Genomic DNA, 26,809 nt, shown 5'->3' on the forward strand with positions numbered 1-26,809 from the left:
GTGTCTCCCTGTCCCTCCAACTCCAGAGGAATCCGCTCCCCGATGGGCCGCTACGGCGACAAGTGGCAGTTCGCCCACAGCCCGAGCTGCGCCACCCCAAGAACAAGACGTACCTTGCACACCATCAGCTTCTGCCCCTACAGGGAGCGTGTTCCTCTGGAGTTGGAGCGGGGCTGGGCTGGAGTTGCTGATCTGGGATCTCCGTGCTTGCAGTGGGCCTGGGGGTCGGTGTCCCGATGAGGGGGCGCAGCTCGGGCTGTGGGCGAACTGCCACTTGTCGCCGTAGCGGCCCATCGGGGAGCGGCTTCTGGTGGTCCTGACGTCTCTCAGCTCCTGTCCAGGGGGGTGACCGGAGACGTCAGGACCAACAGGAACCCGCTCCCCGATGGGCCGCTACAGCGACAAGTGGCAGTTCGCCCACAGCCCGAGCTGCGCCCCCTCATCCGCAACCCGAGTTCCTCTGGAGTTGGAGCGGGGCTGGGCTAGAGTTGCTGCTGGCTGTGAGTCTCTGGGATCTCCGTGCTTGCAGTCGGTGTCCTGTTGGTGCTGACGTCTCCGGCCACCCCCCTGGACTGGAGCTGAGACTGGGAACTGTACTGCAAACAACCCCACAGTTCCCAGTCTCAGCTCGGGGGTGGCCGGAGACGTCACAGCCCGAGCTGCGCCCCCTCATCCGCAACCCCAAGAACAAGACGTACCTTGCACACCATTAGCTTCTGTCCCTACGGGAAGCGTGTTCCTCTGGAGTTGGAACGGGGCTGGGCTGCTGCTGGCTGTGGGTCTCTGGGATCTCAGTGTTTGCAGTGGGCCTGGGGGTCGGTGTCCTGTTGGTCCTGACGTCTCCGGTGACTGGCACTGACCTGCTGGCATCGCCGACGTGAAGACAGTGCAAAGCCCCCGCGCCGGTGCAATGGGCGGGGAGCTGGAGAGGGGAGGGAAGGGGTCACACACATGGCCGGGAAGCAGAGGGGTGTAGGTGGGGTGAAACTGAAGGGAGCGACAATCTGCTGCTGCCTGCCCGCTGAGTTAAAAAGTTCCCACGCAAGACTCACGATACACTGTGTATCGTGAGTCTACCGTGGGAACTTTTTAACTCAGCGGGCAAGCAGCAGCAGATTGTCAATTATTAACCCTCCCGCGCAATATACCCTCACCTTCTTTTTTATGAATGGGGATTTAGTTCCCCTTTCTTCGAGGACCGACCGGAGGTTCCGCTGTCACCTCTGCGGGCCGCCCTCGGTGAACGTCTTCAAGGACCTTTCTTCAAGGACCGAAAAAATGTCCGCTATTCGGAGCTTTTCGTTATTTGGAACTTCGGATAAAAGGTTGTGCACCTGTACTGTTCTGTTGTTCTTAATGGCCCACGCTGCACCACACAACTTTCCAAAACACTGGTTAGACTGCATTGAGGGGATTTTGTGCCGTTCTGGTAACCGCACTAAGAAGGATCTGCTGGAGCGAATGGAGAGCAGATTCACCATGATGCTGCTTGGATTAGAGGACTTTAGTTATGGAGAGCGGTCTTGCCTTCCCTCTGGTGAATGAGGCAGAGGGCTGACATCTGCAGTAAGAATGCGTCATTGGGTGAGAATTGGGTAAGAATCCAATGGCAGCCCCGACTGGATTAATAAACCATGACAAATTTATTCAACACGGATATTTGTAGAACTTCTATCACTGCACATTACTCTTTGCAGATGCCAAATCATTGGTTTTCTATAAAAACAGAATTATTGACGCTTTTTTTGTTTACAATTGTGACTGCATTGTAGGAATAAAACCAACAGCGCCTACGGCCATCCTCTCAAACAGCTCAACATAACCCTTTTTTTGGCGACTGTCCAGACTACATGGAGTTAAAACAAATTAAACAACCAGAAATATTATCCAGTTAACTGCATGCTAGGATACTGTTACATGAGCCAAATTCTTCCGCCAACAGCCAAGTCTCCCGGGATCTTATTATCTTCCCTCAATGATAAAGAATTAACAGTTGTCAGAGATCTGCTTCAGCTTTACTACTCACATTCCACCAATTGTGACCGTAGAGCAGGTGCGTTCAGGAAAAGCTGGGACTCCACCCGCAGCTGGGCTCGCTTGCCTGATGTAGTCCACTGTCACGTTAACCTAATGAATGAGAGAAGAGATCAACGAAGGCATATCAAAGCAATCTAAGTTCTGTCAGCAAGGGGCCGCATTTGTAAATCACAGCAGATGATAAAATGAAAGTGAACACCATAAATCAAGGAAAATATAGAAAATCCACAGATTCAGCTGCATCCGATCAAGAAAGATGCTTGAAATTTGAAACCCAATTCAAATATTTAAATCTCATTTGAGTCATAAACAGATAAAAATCACAACGCGAGGACAGATATCTGAAATACTGTTTGTAATCAATATAAGTTATTGAAAGATCAAATTTTGGAGTTGAGCAATAAACTCATCAGTTGGGGGCACACGTCACATTCAAGCACCTAATGAAAGCACAAAGCTGAATGAACCTTCAAAAAATATCAAAGTTGAGCAAATCAAAATTTTAAAGTTGATTCCTGGGGGTGCACATCTCTGAAGATCTTTCCTGGTCCGAGAACACTAACGCAATTATCAAAAAAGCTCATCAGTGCCTCTACTTCCTGAGAAGATTACGGAGAGTCGGATTGTCAAGGAAGACTCTCTCTAACTTCTACAGGTGCACAGTCGAGAGCATGCTGACCGGTTGCATCGTGGCTTGGTTCGGCAATTTGAGCGCCCTGGAGAGGAAAAGACTACAAAAAGTAGTAAACACTGCCCAGTCCATCATCGGCTCTGACCTTCCTTCCATCGAGGGGATTTATCGCAGTCGCTGCCTCAAAAAGGCTGGCAGTATCATCAAAGACCCACACCATCCTGGCCACGCACTCATCTCCCTGCTACCTTCAGGTAGAAGGTACAGGAGCCTGAAGACTGCAACAACCAGGTTCAGGAATAGCTACTTCCCCTCAGCCATCAGGCTATTAAACCTGGCTCGGACAAAACTCTGATTATTAGCAACCACTTTCTGTTATTTGCACTACCAGTTTATTTATTCATGTGTGTATATATTTATATCATGGTATATGGACACATTTATCTGTTTTGTAGTAAATGCCTACTATTTTCTGTGTGCTTAAGCAAAGCAAGAATTTCATTGTCCTATACAGGGACACATGACAATAAACTCACTTGAACTTGAACTTGAAATTGATTGAGTTTTTTCTTAATTGGATAATTAAAAAACCATGTTGTTGGGTGAAGGGACTGAATATAGATAAATGGAGGTAAGATGCAGCTCAACCATGAAACATTGAATGATTGAATACCAGAAACGTCTGCTGCTATAGCACCATTTCTTGGTAGCTCTTTCTACCCTTGTGATATCCACTGAGTCACGCAGATGCTAACCCAGTGGAAACTGAATGATCAATTATCATCTAATTTATTATATAACATCTAACTATTTCCCCTCAGACCTAGAAGGATAAAGAAAGGGCTAGGTTTATGCAACCCTTTCATTCTCTTGACATGAACGCAAAAAGTATTCTCCCATGAGACAACTGCCTTGAATATCCTAAATTGACACTCTTCCTCATGCCAACATCCACCTTCCGATCATCCCAGTAAAACAGATGGATTTCCTGTGCCGAATAGACCACTCTAAATGATTCTTCTATCTGCCATCTCTCTGCCAACTCCCCCAACGTGTTCAAGTCTTCCTGCAGAGTCCCTGCTTTCTCCACACTACCTGCCCCACCACCTATTTTCATATCATTCACAAACTTGGCCACAAAGCCCCTCATCCAAATCATTAATATACAACGTGAAGTGCAGCGGCCCCAGCACAGAGTCCTACAGAACTCCGCTAGTCACTGGCAGCCAACCAGAAAAGGCCCTCTTTATTGCCACTCTGCCTTCTGCCATCCCTCCAACCTGATATCCATGCTGGTATCTGCCCTTTGATAGCATGGGCTCTCATTTCCCACAGCAGCCTCCCATGTTGCACCTTATCAAAGGCCTTCTGAAAATCAAGGTATACAACATCTACTGACTCTCCTTTGTCTGTCTTGCTGCTTACTTTTTCAAAGAATTCCAGCAAGACCTCCCATTCACAAAGCCATGCTGACTTTGGCCTATTTTATAGTGAACTTTAAGTACTCCGTAACCTCATCCTTTATAATGGACTCTAAAATCTTATCAACCACCGAAGTTAGACTATAGTTCCCAATATTCCGCTTTGCTCCCTTCAGCGAGCTTAATCGCAGAAACTACTCAGACCCATATTCTTTTCAATAAACCCATCTTTTAAATCGAGAATCTCTTATGTTTGGGAAACCATTTCAAATAGTTTGATTTAAATTAATGCCTTGCCACATGGCATCATTCAAATGTATACCATGTCAAATTACCACCTCCAAAAAAGGGATCATCAAGGAACTTGATGGATTACACTGAAGTGGCTGGTTTACACTGAAGATAGACACAAACTGCTGGAGTAACTCAGCGGGTCAGGCAGCATCTCTGGATAGAAAGAATGGGTGATGTTTCGGGTCGAGACCCTTCTTCAGACTAGTCTCAAACTGAAATGTCACCCATTCCTTCTATCCAGTTATGCCCCTATAGTCTTTGACATTTCCAATCTGGGAAAAGGTTTCTGACCGTCTATCCTATTGATAAGCCACACAATTATATTTATTTCTATCATAACTTCCATCATGATATATCTGTCCAAGACATTATTATAGCCATACATGGAGCATTGCGAACAGTTCTGGTTGCCACACTGTAGGAAGGATGTGATTAAGTTAAAGAGTACACAAACGATTCACAAGGATGTTGCCGGAGCTGGAGGCCTTGAGTCATAAAGAAAGAATGGATAGGCTGGAACTGTTTTTTTCTGTAGTGAAGGAGGCCGAGAGTGACGTGATAGAGATTTATAAAATCATAAGGGGCAAAGATAGGATAGTGAGTGTCTTTGTCCCAAAATGGGCATCTAAAACCAAAAGGTAATAGATAAGGTGAGGGGAGAAATTTTGAAAAAGATCCTTCTGGCAAGTCTTTCCACGCAGAGGGTGCTGATTATATGGAATGAGCTGCCAGAAGAAGTGGACAAGTGGACAGCAGACGGCATTTGGACAGACACATGGATAAGAGGCTGAGAAGGATCTGAGCAAATTGCAGGTAAATGGGACTAGTGCAGGTGAGCACAATGGGTGGCAGGGACAAGTTAGGCTGCTGTATAACTATGACTCTACAACTATCAGATGATGCACAATCTGATCACTGCACCTTGTCCTCTTATCTGTTCACTGTTTAAACTTCTGGTGCTGCATACATTTTCAGAATCCTACAATTTTGTGATCAATGTTAATTTTGAAAGTAATGTAAAGCAATTTATTTTAATCATGTAAATTCCAGATAGCTGAAATGCTAATAATATGTTACAGTTAAACGGCTCTGAACCTTACCTTCAGCAATAAGATAAAGACTACCAGCCTATTTAACGTTATTATCATGAATGATCGGAGCCGCTAATTCAGCACCGCACAATTTGCATGATGCAGTATACTGGAAACTAAATGCACTGATCCAAATGATAGAATACAAAACTCCATATATCATTTTTCTAGCATTTCTGTTTAGGGGAAATCAAAGGCTTAGATATGCATTGTGGCCAGTACAATTACCAACTCAACCAATTAAGATTAAACGCATTTTAAAATGACCAAGTGAAACTAATTGGATTCAATAATATTCTTATGGAAAACCAAATTAATAATGGCACCTCGTAAAATTAAAAAAAAAGTGTTTTTTTCCCTATGATGGTGTAGAGTTCCTTCTTTTTAAAATAATCTTTTCCTACTATAGGGGCTAGTGGAATCAAGGGATATGGGGAGAAGGCAGGCACGGGTTATTAATTGGGGTCGATCAGCCATGAATGGCGGTGCTGGCTCGAAGGGCGAATGGCCACCTCATGCACATATTTTCTATGTTTCTATTTTTCTATAAATGTACAATTGATATAGGCCACAAAATCAGCTACAATTATTGCCATATTAATGCTGCTATTGAAGAGCACAGAAAGACAATGCTGCAGTTGCTGAAGTCTGAAATAAAAAGTGAAAAACCTGGATATACTCAACGAGTTAGCAATTCAGGCCGATGAGCTTACATCAGAGAAAGGTTGTAGAAAACAGTGTAGGGAGTGACAGTGGGTGGGGAAGGAAAGTGGGAAAATAAATAATTTATGTTCTGGTGAACAACAGGAAAAAACAAGTGGTGGTGCCATTAGTTAAATAATCTGGGAAAGATATGTCTGCTGTATAAACAGATAACTGAAAAAGTTTTTTAAAAAGTAGATAGAGAAAAAATGGAAATAAGATACACAACTTAAATGGCTGATTATCTAAAATTGCTGAAGTCAATGTCAAGGCGCTACTTCATTAACTACCTCAACTGAACCTGCAGCTCACAGCTGAGGACCATCGAGAAACTTGACAAGGGCAGTGCTATTATTTAATGTTTGGGGAATTGACCAATGGCTCTGAGGCTGAAACACATCTAATTTTGTATTTCTCACCCTGGATCATGAATTAATTCAACATTGAACTTTAGCTACTGTTTTCCAGTATTTTGTCTGGAGGTCTTCCCTCCATAGCCTCCGATCTCTGTTGTCCCAAAGCCATGTAGACAACAGCCAATACCCTATCCTCATTACTAACTCCAACAGGTTAGTGACCTGCCACGTACACAGCCATGCTGACTGTCACAAATTACCCCATTCCCTTTCAAATGGGAGTAAATCCAATCCAGAAGAATCCTTTTCCATAGCTTTCCTACCACTCACGCAAGACTCACCAGCCTAACATTCCCTAGATTTTCTGTACTATCCTCCGTAAACAGATGAACAATATCGGCTATTTACAGGTCCTCTGGGACTTCACCAGTGGCTCGAGAAGATGCAAGGAATTTTGACAAGACCCATGTGATCTCTTCTCTTAACCTGGCATAGTTCCCATCACACCCTGGGAATTTATCCACCACTTCAAGAGCCCCAGCATCATCTCCTTCATGATCTCAAATTGCCCTTGCATATTAGTATTCTCCACAGTGCTTCTATGTCCTGCTTCTTGGTAAATACAAGTACAAATTAGTCTTTTAGTATCTCACCCGCATCCTGTGACGTCCTTTATCAAAAGCAGAATGAAATTACAGCAGATGAGATGGGAAGAATGGTCTCGCTAAAAAATGAGATCAGTAACTGATCTGCATGACTGAATGTTCAGTGTGAGCCCATGATACAATGGGATGTCAACATGATCATCCTCCACAATTTTCAACAGCAATGTGATGCATATATAGTCCCTTTTCATTCAACTTTTCCTTGCCCTTTTGTTTTATTGCCTCTCATGCTCTTGTCCACTCTTCCATTTTCAACAACACATAACACTTTCCACTGCTGTTTACTTTACTACCGTAAGAGATGCAACACCTGATCGTACATCAATCCAAGCACTCATTCCAGGTGATGGTGACTTAGTAGTGTTTCTTATATACTATTTTACATACCGCACAGCATGATCACAAGGTGGCCTCCTTCATATTTGGGAAACCAATGCAGAACTGCAGAATGCTCCCAATCCGTTTGCAAGAATGGCTCTGAGCTTCCTGTTGGCTGTCACAGGATTCATCATCCTACTTTGTCCTCTGCCTTGTCCTCCTACACTGCTCCAACCAAGCTCAATACAAGCTTAAGAAACAATAGCTTTCAATGGTGTATTACAACAACCTTTGGGACTCAAAAGCCACAAATTCAGGTTTTTCCAGTCGTCACCTTGCATCTCCAGTATTTTTTGGTCAAATCCTTTCTTCTGGTATTTTAGATATTATCTCCTCCTGGTTGTGTCTTCTGCAGACAGCCGCCTCAGCCAATAATTGTATCATTCAGCATCTCCTGATCTCCACACTTCCCTTTAGATGTCTGTCCATTTCCCATTGCTACAAGAACAACAAACTTATTTTACATTGTTTCCAAAACCAACTGTTCCAAATTAACACCCTACATTGAATAAGTAAACAAGAAGGCTGATGAAAGGAATGCAAACTATGGTATTGAAGCAGATTTTCAAAAGACATTTTAGAAAAATCAAAGCTCAAGCAATAAAAGCAATCGGGGCAACTTGAATGAAAACAATTGGCTCAAGGGCATAACCAGAGTTCTGATAATTGGTCTTTTATCAGAATGAAGGGCAGTAGACAGTGATGTATCCTGAATGTCAACGTCACGACCATTGTTATTTTTTGGATATACATTTTCAGTTTGCTGAGACAAAATTTCTAAACTTGCAGGCAACAACAAATTTCAGAAGTGTGGTGCACAGTGTGAGAGGATAGCAAAAGAACATAGACAGTCTGCCCGAATGGGCAGACAAGTGGCAGATGAGATTTTACAGAAGTGTGAAGCAACACATTTTGGCAGAAAGACAGGAGAGAGACAATGTGGGCTACATGACAGCATTCTAAAATGTGCACTATATATGTGGAATGATTGGTGGGTAAAGAATACGAGATCCTGGGCTTCATAAATAGAGACATAGAATTAAACGCAGAGAGATATTTTCCATAAATAAATTTTATTCAGAATAATAAAAAAACAAACAAAACAACAACAAAGTTAAAACACTTCTGACATTCCAATGGCTAAACATACATTCATTAGCATTATATTTGGTGGTGTTCACAAAATTATCATTATACCAGGCACCCTTGCAACTCATGTGCCCCCCTGGGTTGATATCCCTTCCCTTGTTTGAGGGGTGTCTCCACCAGAACCCCCCCTCCCCTCCCCCCCCCCCCCCCCCCCCAATATGCAGCAGCTGGATTGTGGTCCTCCCACACAGAGCCTTGCCTTTGGCTACATCAAGCTTCAGCACGTCCCTCAGCATGTACTCCTGCAGTCCGCAGCGGGCCAGCCAGAAACATTCCCAGATGGATATCTCACTCTGCTGGGAGATCAACAACTAAATAGTGATTTTCAACAAGTTGATGACCTTCCAGCGGAACTTGATGTCATTCTCCGAATGTGTCCCTGGGAGTAGTCTTTAAATCAGAGTGTCCTTTGTTACGGAGCTGTTCGGGATCAACCGTGACAAGGACCCTTGCATCATTCTCTACACTCTTTTTGCAAATCCGCAAAGAGTTGGGCAACCGTCTCCTCTCCATAGCAGCCATTTTGAGGGCAATGTGCACTGGTAGTAAGAATCTGATGGTGCAGGAAGGATTTGACTTGGAGAGAGCCCCTCACCACCAGACAAGCATGGTCTTGGTGAGTTCTGGCAGTGGCAATTCGCCAAACAAGCTGGGCAGTCTGCTAAGGCAACCACACCATAGGATTGAGTACTTTTCCTGCAGTGCCTCCAGGATGATCCGTGCTGACCCCTGCCTGATAGACTTGTGGTAAAGATGTTGGTCCGGAAAAAACATTTCCACAAAGGACAGATGGTGCAGATGAACCTGACTTGGACAGGTTGGGCGAGTGGGCAAATGCATGGCAGATGCAGTATAATGTTAATAAATGTGAGGTTATCCACTTTGGTGGCAAGAACAGGAAGGCAGATTATCTGAATGGTGTCAGGTTTGGAAAAGGGGAAGTACAACGAGACCTGGAAGTATAACTAAAACTCTCATCTTGCTTGTTATTATGTCTGTGTGTCTGTCTGTTCGGATGATCCTGAGATTACGCCAAAACGGTATATGATAGCGTTACAATTTTTGGCCCACATTACTTACCACTACCCTGGGGTGTGGTGTATCTAGTTTCGTTCAGATTGATGGTATATTTTACAATTTATTCAAATTTTAAACTTAAAATAATGTAACTTTTCACTGTAAAAAATGCAATTCCATTTGCTGCCCCTGTCCGTTACAGTGTTACAAATGATAGGACACTGGGAATGCTGTCATTTGTAACATTGTAACGGCAGGAGCAGTAAGTAGAATTGAATTTTTTGAAGTGAAAAGTCAAAATTTTCAAGTTTAAAATGAGGGAAGGTGAAGAGGAGGGGGAGGGAGAGCTAGGGGATATGGGGAAATGAGCTGCGCCTATACAGTTGGGGGAACGGGTGAGTGGTGGAATATTGTGATGTGGGAACGGGGCCCAACGGGTCCCTCTTGTCTAGTCTCAGTCGAAATAGTCTATCCCTTATTCTTAAACTGTGGCCCCTGGTTCTGGACTCCCCCAACATCGGGAACATGCTTCCTGCATCTAGCCTGTCCAATCCCTTAATAATTTTATATGTTTCTATAAGATCCACTCTCATCCTAAATTCCAATGAATACAAGCCCAGTCGTTCCATTCTTTCCTCACATGACAATCCCACCATCCCGGGAATTAACCTCGTGAACCTACGCTGCAGTCCCTCAATAGCAAGAATGTCCTTCCTCAAATTGGGAGACCAAAACTGCACGCAATACTCCAGGTGTGGTCTCACCAGGGCCCTGTACAACTGCAGAAGAACCTATTTTGCTCCTAAACTCAACTCCTCTCGTTATGAAGGCCAACATGCCATTAGCTTTCTTCACTGCCTGCTGTACCTGCATGCTTACTTTCAGTGACTGGTGTACAAGGGCACCCAGGTCTCGTTGCACTTCCCCTTTTCCTAATCTGACACCATTCAGATAATAATCTGCCTTCTTGTTCTTACCACCAAAGTGGATAACGTTACATTCATCCACATTATACTGCATCTGCCATGCCTCTACCCACTCAACCAACCTGTCCAAGTCACCCTGCATGTCATAGCATCTTCTTCACAGTTCCCACTGCCACCCAGCTTTGTGTCATCTGCAAATTTGCTAATGTTACTTTTAATTCCTTCATCTAAATCAGACAAGAATACAGATTGAAATTGACAGTCAAACGATAAAGGGGCAAACTAAAGAAAAACTTAAAGCATAGAATGGATATGATATGGAACCAACTGCTTTCAAGAGTGCTGGAAACACATTCAACGAGAGTGAAAGCAAATTAGAGACACATGAAGGAAAATAATTTGTGGAGCTGTGGAAATATGAAGGGGGCAGGAAAATGGGACTGAATAGATTGCTCTACAGTGAGCAACATTGATTCAATCAGTCAAATGACTTCCATTTCAGCTGCAGCAATTCTATGACTGCAAACAAATTACCTCAACCATTTGCCACTGCGCCGCATTGAGCATTATAAAGCTTATTAACTCTTTTGTACATTACAAACATCAGACTTTGCAAAGGCTATCTACCTGCATTTCCTAAACACTAGATTTCTTGCAAGTCTTACTGGCCAGACCAACATAAAGGAAGTTGAACGAATGAAAATAAGGTAGAGCAAAAGAAGAGTCAAATCAGGTCGAGAAAGAAAGGAATACGAGAAAGATATTACAAACGAATAACTTAAAATATATTTTTATAATGTTTTCAAAAGCAAAAAATACACAATTATCTAGATGCAGGAATGAGAGTGAAACATCTAACACCTGGGAGTTAGAAAACATTGCGTTCATTATTGTCTTGTTAAAATCTAAAGGTTTACATGCTTTATTACCAAACCATTTATCAGCTATCAATGGGCTTGCAATTTCAATTAATTGTTATATTTTCGCTGCAATATCCAAGATCCAGTCCATGAACACAAAGGTCTCCAGTAACGGGTCAGATTTCATCCGTGAATTGATTCTTATCAATTGATACAAAATAAATTGCATCAACAATCTTTCATCTGGAACACTTCGGGCCATGTTATGCCAGGCAGCTCATCACATGGAAATACTATTCAAGAGTTTCATCCAACTTCGTACATTCTTCTCCCGTTCACAGTTAATAGCAAACATAGCAGGGATGACAATGGAACAACAATGGCGGGTACTTCTGGGAATAATACAGAAGGATTATTCATAAGAGGAAGAAAGATTAAAAGCAGAGTAAGGGGCGGCCGTGGTTGACAAGGGACGTCAGGGACAGTATAAAAATAAAAGAGAAGTACAACATAGCAAAGAGGAGCGGTAAGCAAGAGGATTGGGTAATGTTTAAAGAACAACAGAAGATAACCAAAAAGGCATTACGGGGAGAAAACGTAGGGGGGCAATACGGGGAGAGGTGCGAAGGTAAGCTAGCCAAGAATATAAAGGAGGATAGTAAAAGCCTGAAGAAGGGTTTCGGCCCGAAACGTCACCTATTTCCTTCGCTCCATAGATGCTGCTGCACCCGCTGAGTTTCCCCATCAATTTTGTGTACCCTATAGTAAAAGCTTCTTTAGGTATGTGAAGAGGAAAAAATTAGTTAAGACCAAAGTTGGACCCTTGAAGACTGAAAAGGGTGAATTTATTATATGGAACAAGGAAATGGCAGATGAGTGGAACAGGTACTTTGGATCCGTGTTCACTGAGGACACAAACAATCTTCCTGATGTACGAGTGGCCAGAGGATCTGGGGTGACGGAGGAACTGAAGGAAATCCACATTAGGCAGAAAATGGTGTTGGGTAGACCGATGGGACTGAAGGCTGATAAATCCCCAGGGCCTGATGGTCTGCATCCCAGGGTACTTAAGGAAGTGGCTCTAGAAATCGTGGATGCATTGGTGTTCATTTTTCCAGTGTTCTATAGATTCAAAATCCGTTCCTGGGAAATAGAGGGTAGCTAATGTTATCCCACTTTTTAAGAAAGGCGGGAGAGAGAAAACAGGGAATTATAGACCAGTTAGCCTGACATTGGTGGTGGGGAAGATGCTGGGGTCAATCACAAAAGATGAAATAGCGGCACATTTGGATATCAATAACAGGATCGGTCCGGGTCAGCATGGATTTACGAAGGGGAAATCATGCTCGACTAATCTTCTGGAATTTTTTGAGGATGTAAGTAGGAAAATGGACAAGGGAGAGCCAGTGGATGTAGTGTATCTGGACTTTCAGAAAGCATTGCATGAGGTGTACACGGTTAATTCCTGGGATGGTGGGACTGTCATATGCTGAGAGAATGAAGCAGCTGGGTTTGTATACTCTGGAATTTAGAAGGATGAGAGATGATCTTATTGAAACAAGTAAGATTATTAAAGGTTTGGACATGCTAGAGGCAGGAAACATGTTCCCGATTTTGGGGGAGTCCAGAACCAGGAGCCAGAATGTAAGAATAAGGGGTAAGCCATTTAGAACGGAGATGAGGAAACACTTTTTCACACAGAGTTGTGAGTCTGGAATTCTCTGTCTCAGGCAGGTTCTCTGGATACTTTCAAGAGAGAGCTAGATAGGGCTCTTAAAGATAGCGGAGTCAGGGGATATGGGGATAAGGCAGGAACGGGGAACTGATTGGGGATAATCAGTCATGATCACATTGAATGGCGGTGCCGGCTTGAATGGCTGAATGGCCTACTCCTGCACCTATTGTCTATTGTCTAAAACTACTGAGTTAAACAAGGGAAAGAATCCACAGAAATCTGTGAAGTCCACAAGAATTGCACCGCCACTGCTGGAAAGTTACTTATTTAATGGCAGTTGTGCAATTGCAAAGGATGGTTCAAAATAAATAAAAACCAAGAAAGTTACAGTAACACAAACATGATTTGTAAAAATAAACTATATACGCGCACACAAAAAGCCCAACTTGTGGCAATTAACTGCAGATGCCTCTGTCTTGATCCTTATTTGAAGTTCAGCCTCACTTTCTCTTTATTATAATCTCTCAAAAGGATAAAGTTAAGCATTAGCATGAGAAGTTAATAACATGAGATTTAGCAATTGAAAGCCCATCTATCCCTCGAGTTTTCTTCTGCTCAATAAGATCATCAATGAGCATGCATCTCAAAATTTCTTTCCTGCCACATATCCTCTGATGCTGTTAATATCCAAAAATCTATTATGCTGAGTCTTGAACATACACAATTGCTGAATATTCATAGCCCACCAAAACACAGTATAATCACCTACGTAAAAGACATTTCCCCTCATATATTTTCTATCCTTTAACCAAAACTAATATCTACATTAGTATTACTTTGAAGTCCATGCCTTTTACGTAACAACCTTATTTTGTGTGGAACCTTATCAAATGTGCATCGCGGTCAGTGACTCTGGGAGGGACCAGCCTGTACCACACCTCTGTTCCACCCGGCCCTGTGTGTGTGTGTGCGTGCGCTGCCAACACACAGCCCGTCACAGTGCGGCCGCACGGGGGAGACGAGGCAGAGGGCGGCCATGGCCATGGGAGAGTGGGGACTGTCCCGAGGGATGCGCTCCTTCGGCCGCTTACAACTTGGTGCTTGGGCTCTGAGTGCCCAGTCACCTATGGATTGTGTGGGAAAATGACCCCCACCCTCCCGTCTCCATCGGCCAGTGATATGATGGACGCGGGGGTCTGGACCAATCACTGACAAGTCCTCCCCCCCCCCCCGGCGACGTCATGTTCGTTATTTGACTTTTCGGGCAGAGCAGCCTGTCGATGAGTTGGCCTGTAGCGACGCAGCCGGTCGATGAGTTGGCGTTTCAGCATAGCGGCCTTTCGATGAGCTTGTTTTTAGGCGTCCCATCCTTTCGGTTAGTTGGCTTTTAGGCTTCATATGCTTTCGGTTATTTGGCTTTTCGGCTTTGTTTCCGTTCGGTTATTTGGCTTCCACTTCTTTGCTTCCGCTTCTCGTCCTTCGACGCCACGGTCGCTCACGTTAACATTACCGGTCGGTTATCCTTGGTTCTGAAAATTATTGCTTACGTTTTTTCCCCCAATGAGCCAATGAAATTCACTGGTCAGCACCGGCTACAACCTACAACAACCTTCAGCCTCCTGGCAACCCACTACCACTGCACCTATGGCACGAGAATTCTCGCTACTCTCCATGGCGGCTTCATTCTGGTTGCCGGTAATTTATCAACATGTTGAAAAATTTGCGGTAACGATAACGAGGCCACGATTAATTCCCAGAATGTGGGAACTCCTCACGACCATAAAGGCGACTACCCGGCAACTACCCGCTAACATGTGGCAACTGCTTTAAAAATCGCCTAAGTGGGACAGGCCCAAAATAGTTGACATTTCAGGTCGAAGACCCTTCGTCCAAAAATGTAACGAATAATCTTCAAACTGGAAAGTCAAATGTTTCTCTTCCCAGCAGCTTGGCCTGCTGAGTATTTTCAGAATGTTCTGCTTATTTTCTGACAAACACAGGTATTCAGCTAACTGGCCGATTTTAAATGATAAGGCAACTATCACATCTGCAGCCACCTCTTTTAATGCTATCAAGTATTTGCCTAGTTTTAGTAACGTCAATTTCTCCATTGTTCTCTCTCGTAATAATGATTTAACCTTCACAACCATCTTTAGCCAAAGGCTTCTAAGCCACATACAGGTGCACAACCTTTTATCCGAAGATCCAAATAACGAAAACCTCCGAATAGCGGCCATTTTTTCGGTCCTTGAAGAAAGGTCCTTGAAAACGTTCACCGAGGGCGGCCCGCAGAGGTGACAGCGCAACCTCCGGTCGGTCCTCGAAGAAAGGGGAACTAAATCCCCATTCATAAAAGAGAAGGTGAGGGTATATTGCGCGGGAGGGTTAATAATTGACAATATGCTGCTGCCTGCCCGCTGAGTTAAAAAGTTCCCACGGTAGACTCACGATACACAGTGTATCGTGAGTCTTGCGTGGGAACGTTTTAACTCAGCGGGGCAGGCAGCAGCAGATTGTCGCTCGCTTCAGTTTCACCCCACCTACACCCCTCTGCTTCCCGGCCATGTGTGTGACCCCTTCCCTCCCCTCTACAGCTCCCCGCCCATTGCACCGGCGCGGGGGCTTTGCACTGTCTTCAAGTCGGCGATTGCAGCAGGTCAATGCCAGTCACCGGAGACGTCAGGACCAACGGGACACCGACCCCCAGGCCCACTGCAAGCACGGAGATCCCAGAGACCCACAGCCAGCAGCAGCCCAGCCCCGTTCCAACTCCAGAGGAAAACTGCAAACTGGCCGGAGACGTCAGGACCACCAGAAGCCGTTCCCCGAGCTGCGCCCCCTCATCGGGACACCGACCCCCAGGCCAACTGCAAGCACGGAGATCCCAGAGACCCACAGCCAACAGCAGCCCAGCCCCGCTCCAATTACAGAGGAACCTGGGTTGCGGATGACGGGGCGCAGCTCGGGGCGTCGTAGAAGCCCATCGGGGAGCGGGTTCCTGTTGGTCCTGACGTCTCCGGCCACCTGCCATCCTCCGGGAACTGTACCGCCCTTGCAGGAGAATGGGGTTGTTTGCTGTTGCAGAGGGAGGGGGCAAGGGCGGTACAGTTCCCAGTCTCAGCTCCAGTCCAGGGGGGTGGCCGGAGACGTCAGGACCAACGGGACACCGACCCCCAGGCCCACTGCAAGCACGGAGATCCCAGAGACCCACAGCCAGCAGCAACTCCAGCCCAGCCCCGCTCCAACTCCAGAGGAACACGTAGGGGCAGAAGCTGATGGTGTGCAAGGTACGTCTTGTTCTTGGGGTGGCGGATGAGGGGGCGCAGCTCGGGCTGTGGGCAAACTGCCACTTGTCGCCGTAGCGGCCCATCGGGGAGCGGATTCCTCTGGAGGGGGAGGGGGGGTATTGTGCTGTTTGATCGCCCCCTGCTATCCCAGGGACAGGGAGACACAGCGGCTTTTTAGACTGGTGGGCAATCACTTCCAAAGTTCTGCCCACACAGTCAGTACACCTCTCCTACACTGCATTTCATACAAACATTTATTCTGCAAGAAAAAACTACATTGAAGACTCAAACTCGCGACCGAGTTTACTGCCGGGATCAAGGCGCAAACTCGCGACCTTGCGGATATGAGCCGAGCACTCTACCACTGAGCCAGCCATTAAAATCTACGCTAAAAAAATTCCATTCCGAAGACTGACAAATTCTGAATTACGAAAAGTGTCTGGTCCCAAGGCTTTCGGATAAAAGGTTGTGCACCTGTAATACCATTTTCTACTTAGAAATTTTGAGGAGCAGCAAACTATACATGCTCACCACCCGCCCACTGTTCTTGCCTTGGACACATCATAGGAAAGAATTTCATGAACAAAATCACACAGCTCATAGCCTCCCAATCACAACCACCACCTCCTCACCAACACCTTCTGAAAATGCTTTGACAGCTTGTGGAATTAAGCCCCAGGCTTAACAGGTTGTCAAAACAGTCAAATAGATTGAATGTACACAAAATTGCTGGGGAAACTCAGCGGGTGCAGCAGCATCCATGGAGCGAAGGAAATAGGCGACGTTTCGGGCCGAAACCCTTCTTCAGACTGAATTGTATGTATGTGTCTGTGTCACACACTGATGAACTTGTACTTTGTTTTTATTTTAATCTATAAAATTATACAAAAATTGAAAACACTAATCAGTTTAAACAACTCAAATAACAACTTATGTTTAAGAAGGAAATGCAGATGCTGGAAAAAATCCTTCTTTAGACCAGTAGGGTCTCGACCTGAAACATCACCTATTCCTTCGCTCCATTGATGCTGCCTCACCCACTGAGTTTCTCCAGCATTTTTATCTACCTTAAATAACAACTTAAATTACCTAAGAATCACCTCTTTTTTGTAACTATTCATTCCGTCAAAGCAATGGAATCACTGAACATGCGCAGAGTTTAACCAGACACATATCAACAGGCAGACTATCCAACTTTAATTGCTGGCAAATTGCATGGAGTAGGTGCTTCCCCATTAGAATCCAAAAGGAGATTTGTGTCTGAGCGCAGCCACACAAAAGTGGGATTCTAATGTGAGAAAATTCTAGTTTGCCCCAAACATCCAATTGTTGACAGCATTATTTTCCCCCTGAAAGAAATTTCAGGGCAATTAGCCAAATCAACCACATTGATTGGACTAAATGCCAACAGTGCCCAACCTTCTGTATTTAGCTGGGTCAGATGCGCAAGGCCAATTTGGTTAATCCACCACACCACAAGCCAGAACAAGCCCTCAACAGTGAGTAGACTTCACTTGGTGCTGTACACTCACATACAGCCACCAGACACCCGATGGCCATGAACATGATTATTATACATTTATTTTTGCTACTCTTTTTTTATACAATTATATTCTCACAGCCTTGTTTTCATCATGCAACCCTTTAAACTGCAGAGCCAATCTGGTGACTGCACGATGACCCTTCCACAGCTACATCCTTTCATTTCACAATTTCAATTGTAAATTGGAATTAACTTGAATTACCTAACACAGCCAATGGCTGATAACATTTGAGCAGACACTTTGCAATTGATTCCTACCATACCATCAAGTTATGAGCACCATTTCCCTTAAGAATTAAGTGGACTGATTTTTTTCTTCCAATAAGACCTGGTGCTGAGCCAAAGTCTCAAAATGGACGAAAAGCAAAAAAAATTGGCAATCTGCAATTTAAAAAAAAATGAAATGCTGCAATACTTAGGTGATCAGAGGGTAAATGTGGAGAGGATTAATACTTCATATCAATGACTGTTCTGCAGAAGTAAATAAAGTAGAAAGCAAGAATGCTGGAGAAACTCAGCGGGTGAGGCAGCAACTATGGAGCAAAGGAAATTATCAACGTTTCGGGTTGAAACCCTTGTTCAGACCCGAAACATTGCCTATTTCCTTCGCTCCATAGATGCTGCCTCACCCGCTGAGTTTCTCCAGCATTTTTGTCTAACTTCGATTTTCAAGCATCTGCAGTTCCTTCTTAAACAAAGTAGAAAGCAAGCATGTTTAAAGTTGAGATTGGGATGAGAGAACAAAGAATCTCAGCAAGTGAAGGCCAAGATTACCCAGGAGACAAAAATATAATGTTTAAGAGACGGTGTTGAATGATTATTAATCAAAGCTGATCTCCTTACATGAAACAAAGAAAAATGAACATTGGCAAAAAAATGAGAGAAAATTAAATACCATGGCAGAACTATGAGATGTAGAACAAAGTAACTATTGAAAATCTGAAATCAAATCAGTTCACATCTGTGCTAAGAAAAAGAAGAAGCTCCTATCCACACTCTCCAGAGATTCTGCCCTCTAGTCTCAATCTGCACCAAGACATACAATCTCTCATAATCTCTATAACCACACCAGGATAGCCAAGAGATAGATCTTCACTACTTTGAACAAAGACTCAAACAGTTTTCTTACATCTTACATCATTCTTCAGGATGAACTCAATTCTTACTCTACTAACTTTTTCAAAACCAAAGTTGTTGCTACAGAACTTACATCAGCCCAAGCAATGTCTGTCCGGGAGCAGGATACGTCCTTGTTTCAGTTCTCCTTCACACCCCCCCACCCCCACCTCAGTTTTTTCTGATACATTCATGACTGTAATCAGTGACTTAGAGAACTCAAAAAATGCAACTGTCTTGTCTATCTTGACTACACCTCCTCCCATCCTACTTTATATAAAGACAATTTCTATTCTCTTGGTTTCTGATGATACTTTCTACACCAGTGCTAGGATGTCTTTTTTTATTTCCCCAAATCATAGCGCACCACTAAAGATGACAGGCGCGTCAAACATGTCTGTTCTTTTCACGCGCTTCTGTGCTGAATCCCCTCCTCCGTTGTTCTCGACGCACTCCATCTCACTATTCCTTGCATAATTTACTCTAATTTCAGCCACTTTTGATCAGGTTCCACTAACAGACAATCTTCCCCTTCCAGAACTGCAAAAGAATCATTTATTTCTGTGATTCGTGATTTGTTCTTCCATTTCCATTAACCACACTTTCTCATAATATGTCCCCTTCAACTGGAGAACACTAGTCCTTTCACATCTTGATGAGGAAACCAAGCACAGATAAGAGGAAACTTCACAACACCTTGGTGATCCCGAGCTTCTAATTACCCGTCGCTAAATCTCCATCCCACTACCATTTCGCGTTCCCAGTGGTTGCTTCCTCCTACATTGTCCCAGTAAATCCCAAGCATCAAAAACAACCCCCCCCCCCCCCCCCAAAAAGAGTCAATATTGAATCTCTAATTATAGATTATCTTGTTTCCATCATTGACTCAGGACCATCCATTTGCAGGTCAATTCATTTTTTCTCTCTCCAAGGATGCTGCCCAATATAGCTGACTACTGCCACATCTCTTTCATTTCAGATTTAGTTGCTCAGCAATCTGACATATTATGATTTTAACCTCGAAGCAGTGCCTCTACTTCTTTCTACACAACAGAAACCACTGCATACAAATGAACACCATTCTGTCAAAGTGAAGCTCAGTAAACAGCAGGATCCAACAGGGAACTAAATTAGAACAATCTTTTTTCCAGGCATGCCTAATGACTTCCAATTTACATTTTCCAAATTTTATGTAGGTCAACAATTCAACTGATCTACAATGAGCAAGGACAAAGTGCCAGGATTTCAGCCAACAGCCGATTACAAAATGATAGAAAAATATATTATAAGCAAATGTAACAAAAGTGAGACTTTTTCAAATAAAGTATTAAAAACAGAATTGATTACAGCATTGATTAGCTTAGATTTTTTTTCCCCTGGAGCATCGGAGACTGAGGTGAAAATATATAAAATTATGACAGACAGATAGGGTAGGCAGTCAGAATCATTCCACTTTGGGTGGAAATGTCAAAAGCTAAATTGCATAACTTTACGGCGAAAGGGGGGATGTTTAAAGCAGATGTGTGGCATAGTTTTTTTTTTGAACCTACACAGAGTACTGCAGTAGTTGCCTAGAAAATACTGACGGGGGGGGGGGGTTGCAGAAGCAAACACGATAGTGGCATTCAAGAGGCTTTTCGATAGGCCCATGAATATGCAGGAAATGGAGAGATGTGGTTCATGCGCAGGCAGAAGGGATTAGTTTAATTTGCCATCATATTCAGCATAGACATGGCATTGATGTAGTTATAGAAGGCAGCACAATGTTGTAGCGATTGAGTTACTGCCTTACAGCGCCAGAGACCCAGGTTCAATCCTGACTATGAGTTTGTACTCTCTCACTGTGACTGCGTGGGTTTTCTCCAGGTGCTACAGCTTCCTCACACACTCAAAAGACATAGAGGTTAATAAGCTTCTGTAAATTGTCCCTAGTATGTTGGGTTGAACTACTGTGTGGAGTAAACGTGGTTGGCATGTACTCAGTGGGCCGAAGGGCCTGCTTCCACGTTGTAACTCCAAAGTCTAAATTCTGAAGTCCAAAGAAATTATGGAACAAAGGGTCTCGTGCAGTACTGTTCTGTTCTATGTTCTATGTACTGTAAGAGTTTAGTTTAGTTTATCGTCATGTGTACCAAAGTACAGTGAAAAGCTTTTGTTGCGCATGATCCAGTCAGCAGAAAGACAATACATTATTACAATTGAGCCATTTACAGTGTATAGATACATGATAAGGGAATAATGTTCAGTGCAAGGTAAAGCCAGTAAAGTCCAATCAAAGATAGTCCGAGGGTCACCAATGAAGTGGATAGTAGTTCAGGACTGCTCTCTGATTGTGGTAGGATGAATAAGATTGGTTGAATGTTCACGCTGATTAGAAATCCAACGAACAAGCCACATTCATACTCTAACTACACATTCTGTGGCAAGTGAATTTTTAAAGCCTTTCCGGCTCTACAAGGCATAATGTGTGCAAGCGAATATTCTCTACTTACCTGATTGAGTGAGCTTGACACCATCCAAAATAAACCAACCAGATTGAGTGACAGTCATTCACACACAGAACATTCAATTTGAATAGCACTTTATGCCTGCATAAATTGCTCTGCAATATTTCCACAGCTTCCACAGCTCCCTAGATAGCACCTCCAAAACCTGAAAATACTTCCACGGAAGAGGACAAGGGCAGAAGAGACACTCTCCATCACCTTCAACTGACAAGTTTCACACAAAAAATAAAAAAAATCAACCAGGAGATTATAATCAGGGGAGGGAAAAAAATGGACAAATTCTGACTTGACAGAAACATTATTCAACAATTGACCTTTCCAAAGCAAATTATATATTTAACATGATTACTGCTCGGATCAATGGTCAAAGATCAACCGATATACTCGTTTACCCTCAACACATAAATTCATTATGTAAAGCACTTCATGGTGTCAGAAGGCACCATAAAAAAATAACACAAAAAACGATAAAATACCAAAGACCATTCAAAGTGAAGTAGATACACCAAAAAAATAATTCAGAGGTTCCAAGTGAGTACCGCATATTTATCAACATTTAGAACAGCACATCATAGGAATAGGCCTTTCGCACAATGTTTGTGCCAAACATAAACCGATCGAACCTGCCTGCACATGATTCATACCTACATTTCCTGCCTGCCTAAAATCCTCTTAACCACCACTATCATATCCTCCACCACCACGCTTGGCAACTTATTACAGGCACTCGCCATCTTCTTTGGTTAGGCTGCATTTGTAATATTGCCTGAGGTTCTGGAAGGATGGGGAGGCTTTGAAGATGGTGCAGGGTGGAAATGTCAAAGACCTTAAAGTGAAAGGGGCAAAGTATTATGATGATATGCGGGGCAAGTTTTTTTTACATCCTTTGTCATTTCAACTCTGGGGTGAAAAGGATCTGACCGTCTACCCTATCTATGCCTCTGATAATTTTATATTCTTCTGTCTCAGGTCTCCCCTCAACCACCAATGTCTTTACAAAGGATACAAAGGATATAAAAGGACATTTATTATCACATACACCAAATGGTGTAGTGAAATGTGACTTGCCAATGCAGCACACAAATAAAGATAAGACACAACATTAGAGAGTTTAACAACATAAAAACATCCCCCCACAATGGTTCCCACAGTGGGGGAAGGCAGCAAAGTCCAGTCCCATCCTCTGTTCACCCATAGTCGGGCCTATTGTGGCCTCCGCAGCCAGTCCGATGTTTTCAGGCCCTCTTGCCAGAAAGCTGGAACTCCGGCATCGGGTCAACACTCCTCAGCGGCTTGGAAATGTCTGGAGCAGCCGCTTCCTCTCCGGAGACCGCGGCTCCCGTAGTCCTCAGGCCGCGCTGGCTGGAGCTCCGACCCTGGTGATCTCAGATCCCAGGCTCTGCGGTGTTTTAAATCCAGCACCGCCCGTGGCCGGATGCCCGCTGCCACAGCTCCTTAGATGTTGAAGTCGGCGGCCACAGCAATCCGGAGCACACCGCACGGCGACTCGCCCGCTCCGTGATGGTGTACCTGCGTTGCGCCGCCGACGAAGCTGCAGTCCCGGCCGGTCCCGATAGGAAAGGCCGCTCCAGTCCGATGGTAGGCCACGAGGATGGGGGGCAAAGAAGCAGCTCGGAGGAAAGATGCCTCTCCGACCAGGTAGGGACTTGTAAATAGAGTTTGCGAAAACAATCCAAGTCTGCCATTCTGTCCTCATAGTTAATACTCCCTAATCAAGGAAGCTTTCTGGTGAAACTCTTCTGCACCCTCTCTAAAGCCTCCACATCCTTCCTGTAATGGAGCAACCAGAACTGTATGCAATTCTCCAAATACAGCCAAACCAAAGTCCTATAAAGCTGCATTTAAAAAAATATTAAGAAGAATATTAGACCTTGAGTATTCTGTTATTTAATATCTCTCTGCAGTTTGACTGATCTCACGCCTCGTTCACTTTCTTGCACCCTGACCCAAATTTCCCACTCTCATGGCCCTTAGATCTCTCAATAATAACTTTGAAAGTATTCAGTGACAGATCATTCATGCCCTTTGGTGTAGAGAATGCTGACAAAAAATCATATCCTCAGACATTTTTTGCAACAAATGAGTATTTTTCATCTTCCTAATCCAACCCAATAACAACTAATCTTTGCCTCAACCCAAAAATAAAAATGAAGCAAGTAGCTCAAGTAAAGAATAATCCCCTGAAGTATGAGATGAGAAAAGTAATAGAATAGAATAGAATAGAATCTTTATTTGCCACGCAACCAGGGTTGGTGGTATTTGGGTTTGGTACATGATGGTACACTGCTTTAGTCACATTAACACATATAACAACACAGATCATAGTAATAAAGTGCATTCATACCACATCACAAATCACAAATCTCACCAACAGAACATAGTGCAAAAGAACAGACAAAGACCATAGACAAGACACTATATACATCAAGAGTCCTTAGTGTTGTCTGTTATTGGAGGGAATTGAGTGTTCTTATTGCTGAGGGGAAGAAGCTGTTTTTAAAACGGGTGGATTTTGTGGCAAGTGACCTGAGGCGCCTCCCTGAAGGGAGAGACTGGAAAAGGTGGTTTGCTGGATGGGAGGGGTCCGAGATGATCTTTATTGCCCGTTTTGAGGTACGTTGTAGGTAAATGGAATGGAATGAGGGGAGGGGGGAGTTGATGGTCCTGGAGGCCTTGGAGACAATGCGCTGTATTCTGTGTAGTGAGTGACTGTCAGTGTTTCCGTACCAGACTGTGATTGAGGAGGTGATGATGCTTTCGATAATGGATTGATAGAAACGGACCAGGAGGTGTTTGTGGACTCTGAACTTTTTGAGCTGTCTGAGGAAGTATAGGCGTTGTTGTCCTTTCTTAATGATGTGGTCTGCGTTGATGTGCCATTTTAGATTATTGCAGATATAGGTGCCCAGAAACTTGAATGAGTTGAATAATAGGAAATGGAAAAATGACAAACATTCTAAATAATTATTTTAAACCAAACTTCACAGTGGAAGACATAGTAATACCCCAATAATAAATAATCAATGGGTTTCAGAAGAAACCATCTTGGTGAAAGATAAAGCAGACTTGAGTAGCCATCAGGCTATTCACAGAGAGAGACACAAACAGGGTAATACCAGGCACCTCATACTAATGGATTTTCCTGCACATGCTAATCCTATTTTCCCACATATGCACCGTATTCTTTTATGCCTTGTACACTTAATTAAGTGCCTTCTGCTCCTTTTCCCCCCTGCTCTTACAACACAGAGATGTAATACTTCAGGTCCATGACCTTCCATCAGCAGAGAAAAAATGTTGGAGGTGCAACAATTTACAAATCCTGCCCAAATAATTAGTCATTATCTGGGCTGTTCAATTGACAGATTGCACACAAACTACACCCAATGTATCCCTGACATCTCAAATATCATAAATTTATTCAAAAATGCATATTGAACATAATATGGAAACAATATTAAGGAAGTTAGCCTCAATGGGTTGAATGATCTTCTACTATTTCTAAAACACTACGAGCAAGAATGAAAAATGCATTTGGATCTTGAAGAGGAGGAGTTAAAATCCAAGTCTTCCATCTCCAAATTCTTCCTTTCACAAAAAAAAAGCCCGTTTCATTTATCTTCTCCAGCACGACTGCTATAATATCTACAGGCAAGTTTACAAGGTCAGTCATAGTCACTCTGAATTAAATCACTGCAACAGAAACTCAGCCCCAGGAGACCAGGCAAGAAAAAAAATGACAAAACATGGAAATTGTTTATGACTTTTTACAGCTTACAAATCCAATGTCACCCACGCAGCCAACTCACCATGCTCCAGATTCATTTAAAGGTTATTGATTGCACACACACACACATACATGTAGTTTTCTTTAAAACCAGTGGCGAATGCGGTCATGATCTTCCATCTGCATTGCACCTCAGCTGAACTACAAACATTCACCATTCTGACCTTCATTAATCTAGACATGGCACCCTACCACTCCCACCTGCCACCGAATGAAAATACTGAATTCTATTACTTTCTATGTCAATTATATAAAAAGCCAGTATAAACTATTTATACAACCGATATCCTTCACATGCCTGATGATGAGTGCTAGGATTGCTGGCCTTGACTATTAATATGCATCTTCTTCGACACCAATCCATTTACAATTTCATTTCCGCTCGATTCAGCCACATTGAAACTTGACAGCGGATCGCTCTAATGCATCTAAATTCATTTTCCTCATAATGTGCCTGCATTAGTATTCCTGTGCTATCCTGTAACGGAAGTAAACACAGTTTACATTAACTATGGATGTTGGGAAAGGCCCAAGTAGAATGGCAACAAGGAGATCACTTCACCCGAGCTCTCAGCAAAAAAGAATAGAAAAAGGTTGGCAGGGTCAGGATGGAGCCAGAACTCCTCATGTATCTTTTTTCCAGGCATCTTAGTCCAAACAGTATTAGCATTTGGTCATGATCTAATAATTTTAAGTCTGATGAAGGGTGTCGACCTGAAACGTCAACTATTCCTTCTATCCAGAGATGCCGTCTGTCCCGCTGAGTTACTCCAGCATTTTGTGTCTACCTATAATTTAATGTAAACAAATTCAGATTGGACAGGAAATGCAAGGCAGCAAGTGTGCGGAAATCGATAAATACTACAGTTTGCTTCCTTCAGATCACCAATCTGCTCAAAATAGATAATGATTTACAAGATTGGACAAACTATGCCACTGAACAATACACAGAATCTTTGAAAGTTACAGGATATGTGCAAAGCTCTTCAGTAATGAAATAACAGCAGAGGTGCACAACTTTCCTTAGTAGGGAGAGCCACATAAATAATCAAAATCACTTGTGAACCACTCATGTAAAACATGTTTCTTTCTGACAGCAGATATTTAGATTTGATTTTGTACTCACATATACCAGGACACAAATTCTAAAATGTATTAACAGCCTAGATTTTGTTCAGGTTGCTACCAAACAACTAAGTCTTTACATTGTCTGTAGGTGTTTGACAGCATAATGTTTTGAAAGTCATTTTAAAGCCCTAACAGTCTGGTATGTTGATCCTTATGGGCCTGTCCCACTTACACGATTTTTTCGGCGACTTGCCGGCAACCGTCATTGATGCAGCAGG

General features: G+C 43.5%; 1 protein-coding gene across 1 annotated transcript in view; it reads right to left on the reverse strand.

Annotated features, from left to right (window-relative positions):
* Positions 1–26,809, reverse strand: part of snd1 (staphylococcal nuclease and tudor domain containing 1) — a 778,779-nt gene that overhangs the window by 605,312 nt on the left and 146,658 nt on the right. The window contains exon 12 of the mRNA XM_033040015.1: positions 2,027–2,127. Coding sequence (XP_032895906.1) covers positions 2,027–2,127 — 101 coding nt within the window. The remainder of the gene's footprint in view (positions 1–2,026; positions 2,128–26,809) is intronic.

This window comes from Amblyraja radiata, chromosome 21 (assembly GCF_010909765.2).
Source record: "Amblyraja radiata isolate CabotCenter1 chromosome 21, sAmbRad1.1.pri, whole genome shotgun sequence".
NCBI lineage: Eukaryota > Metazoa > Chordata > Chondrichthyes > Rajiformes > Rajidae > Amblyraja > Amblyraja radiata.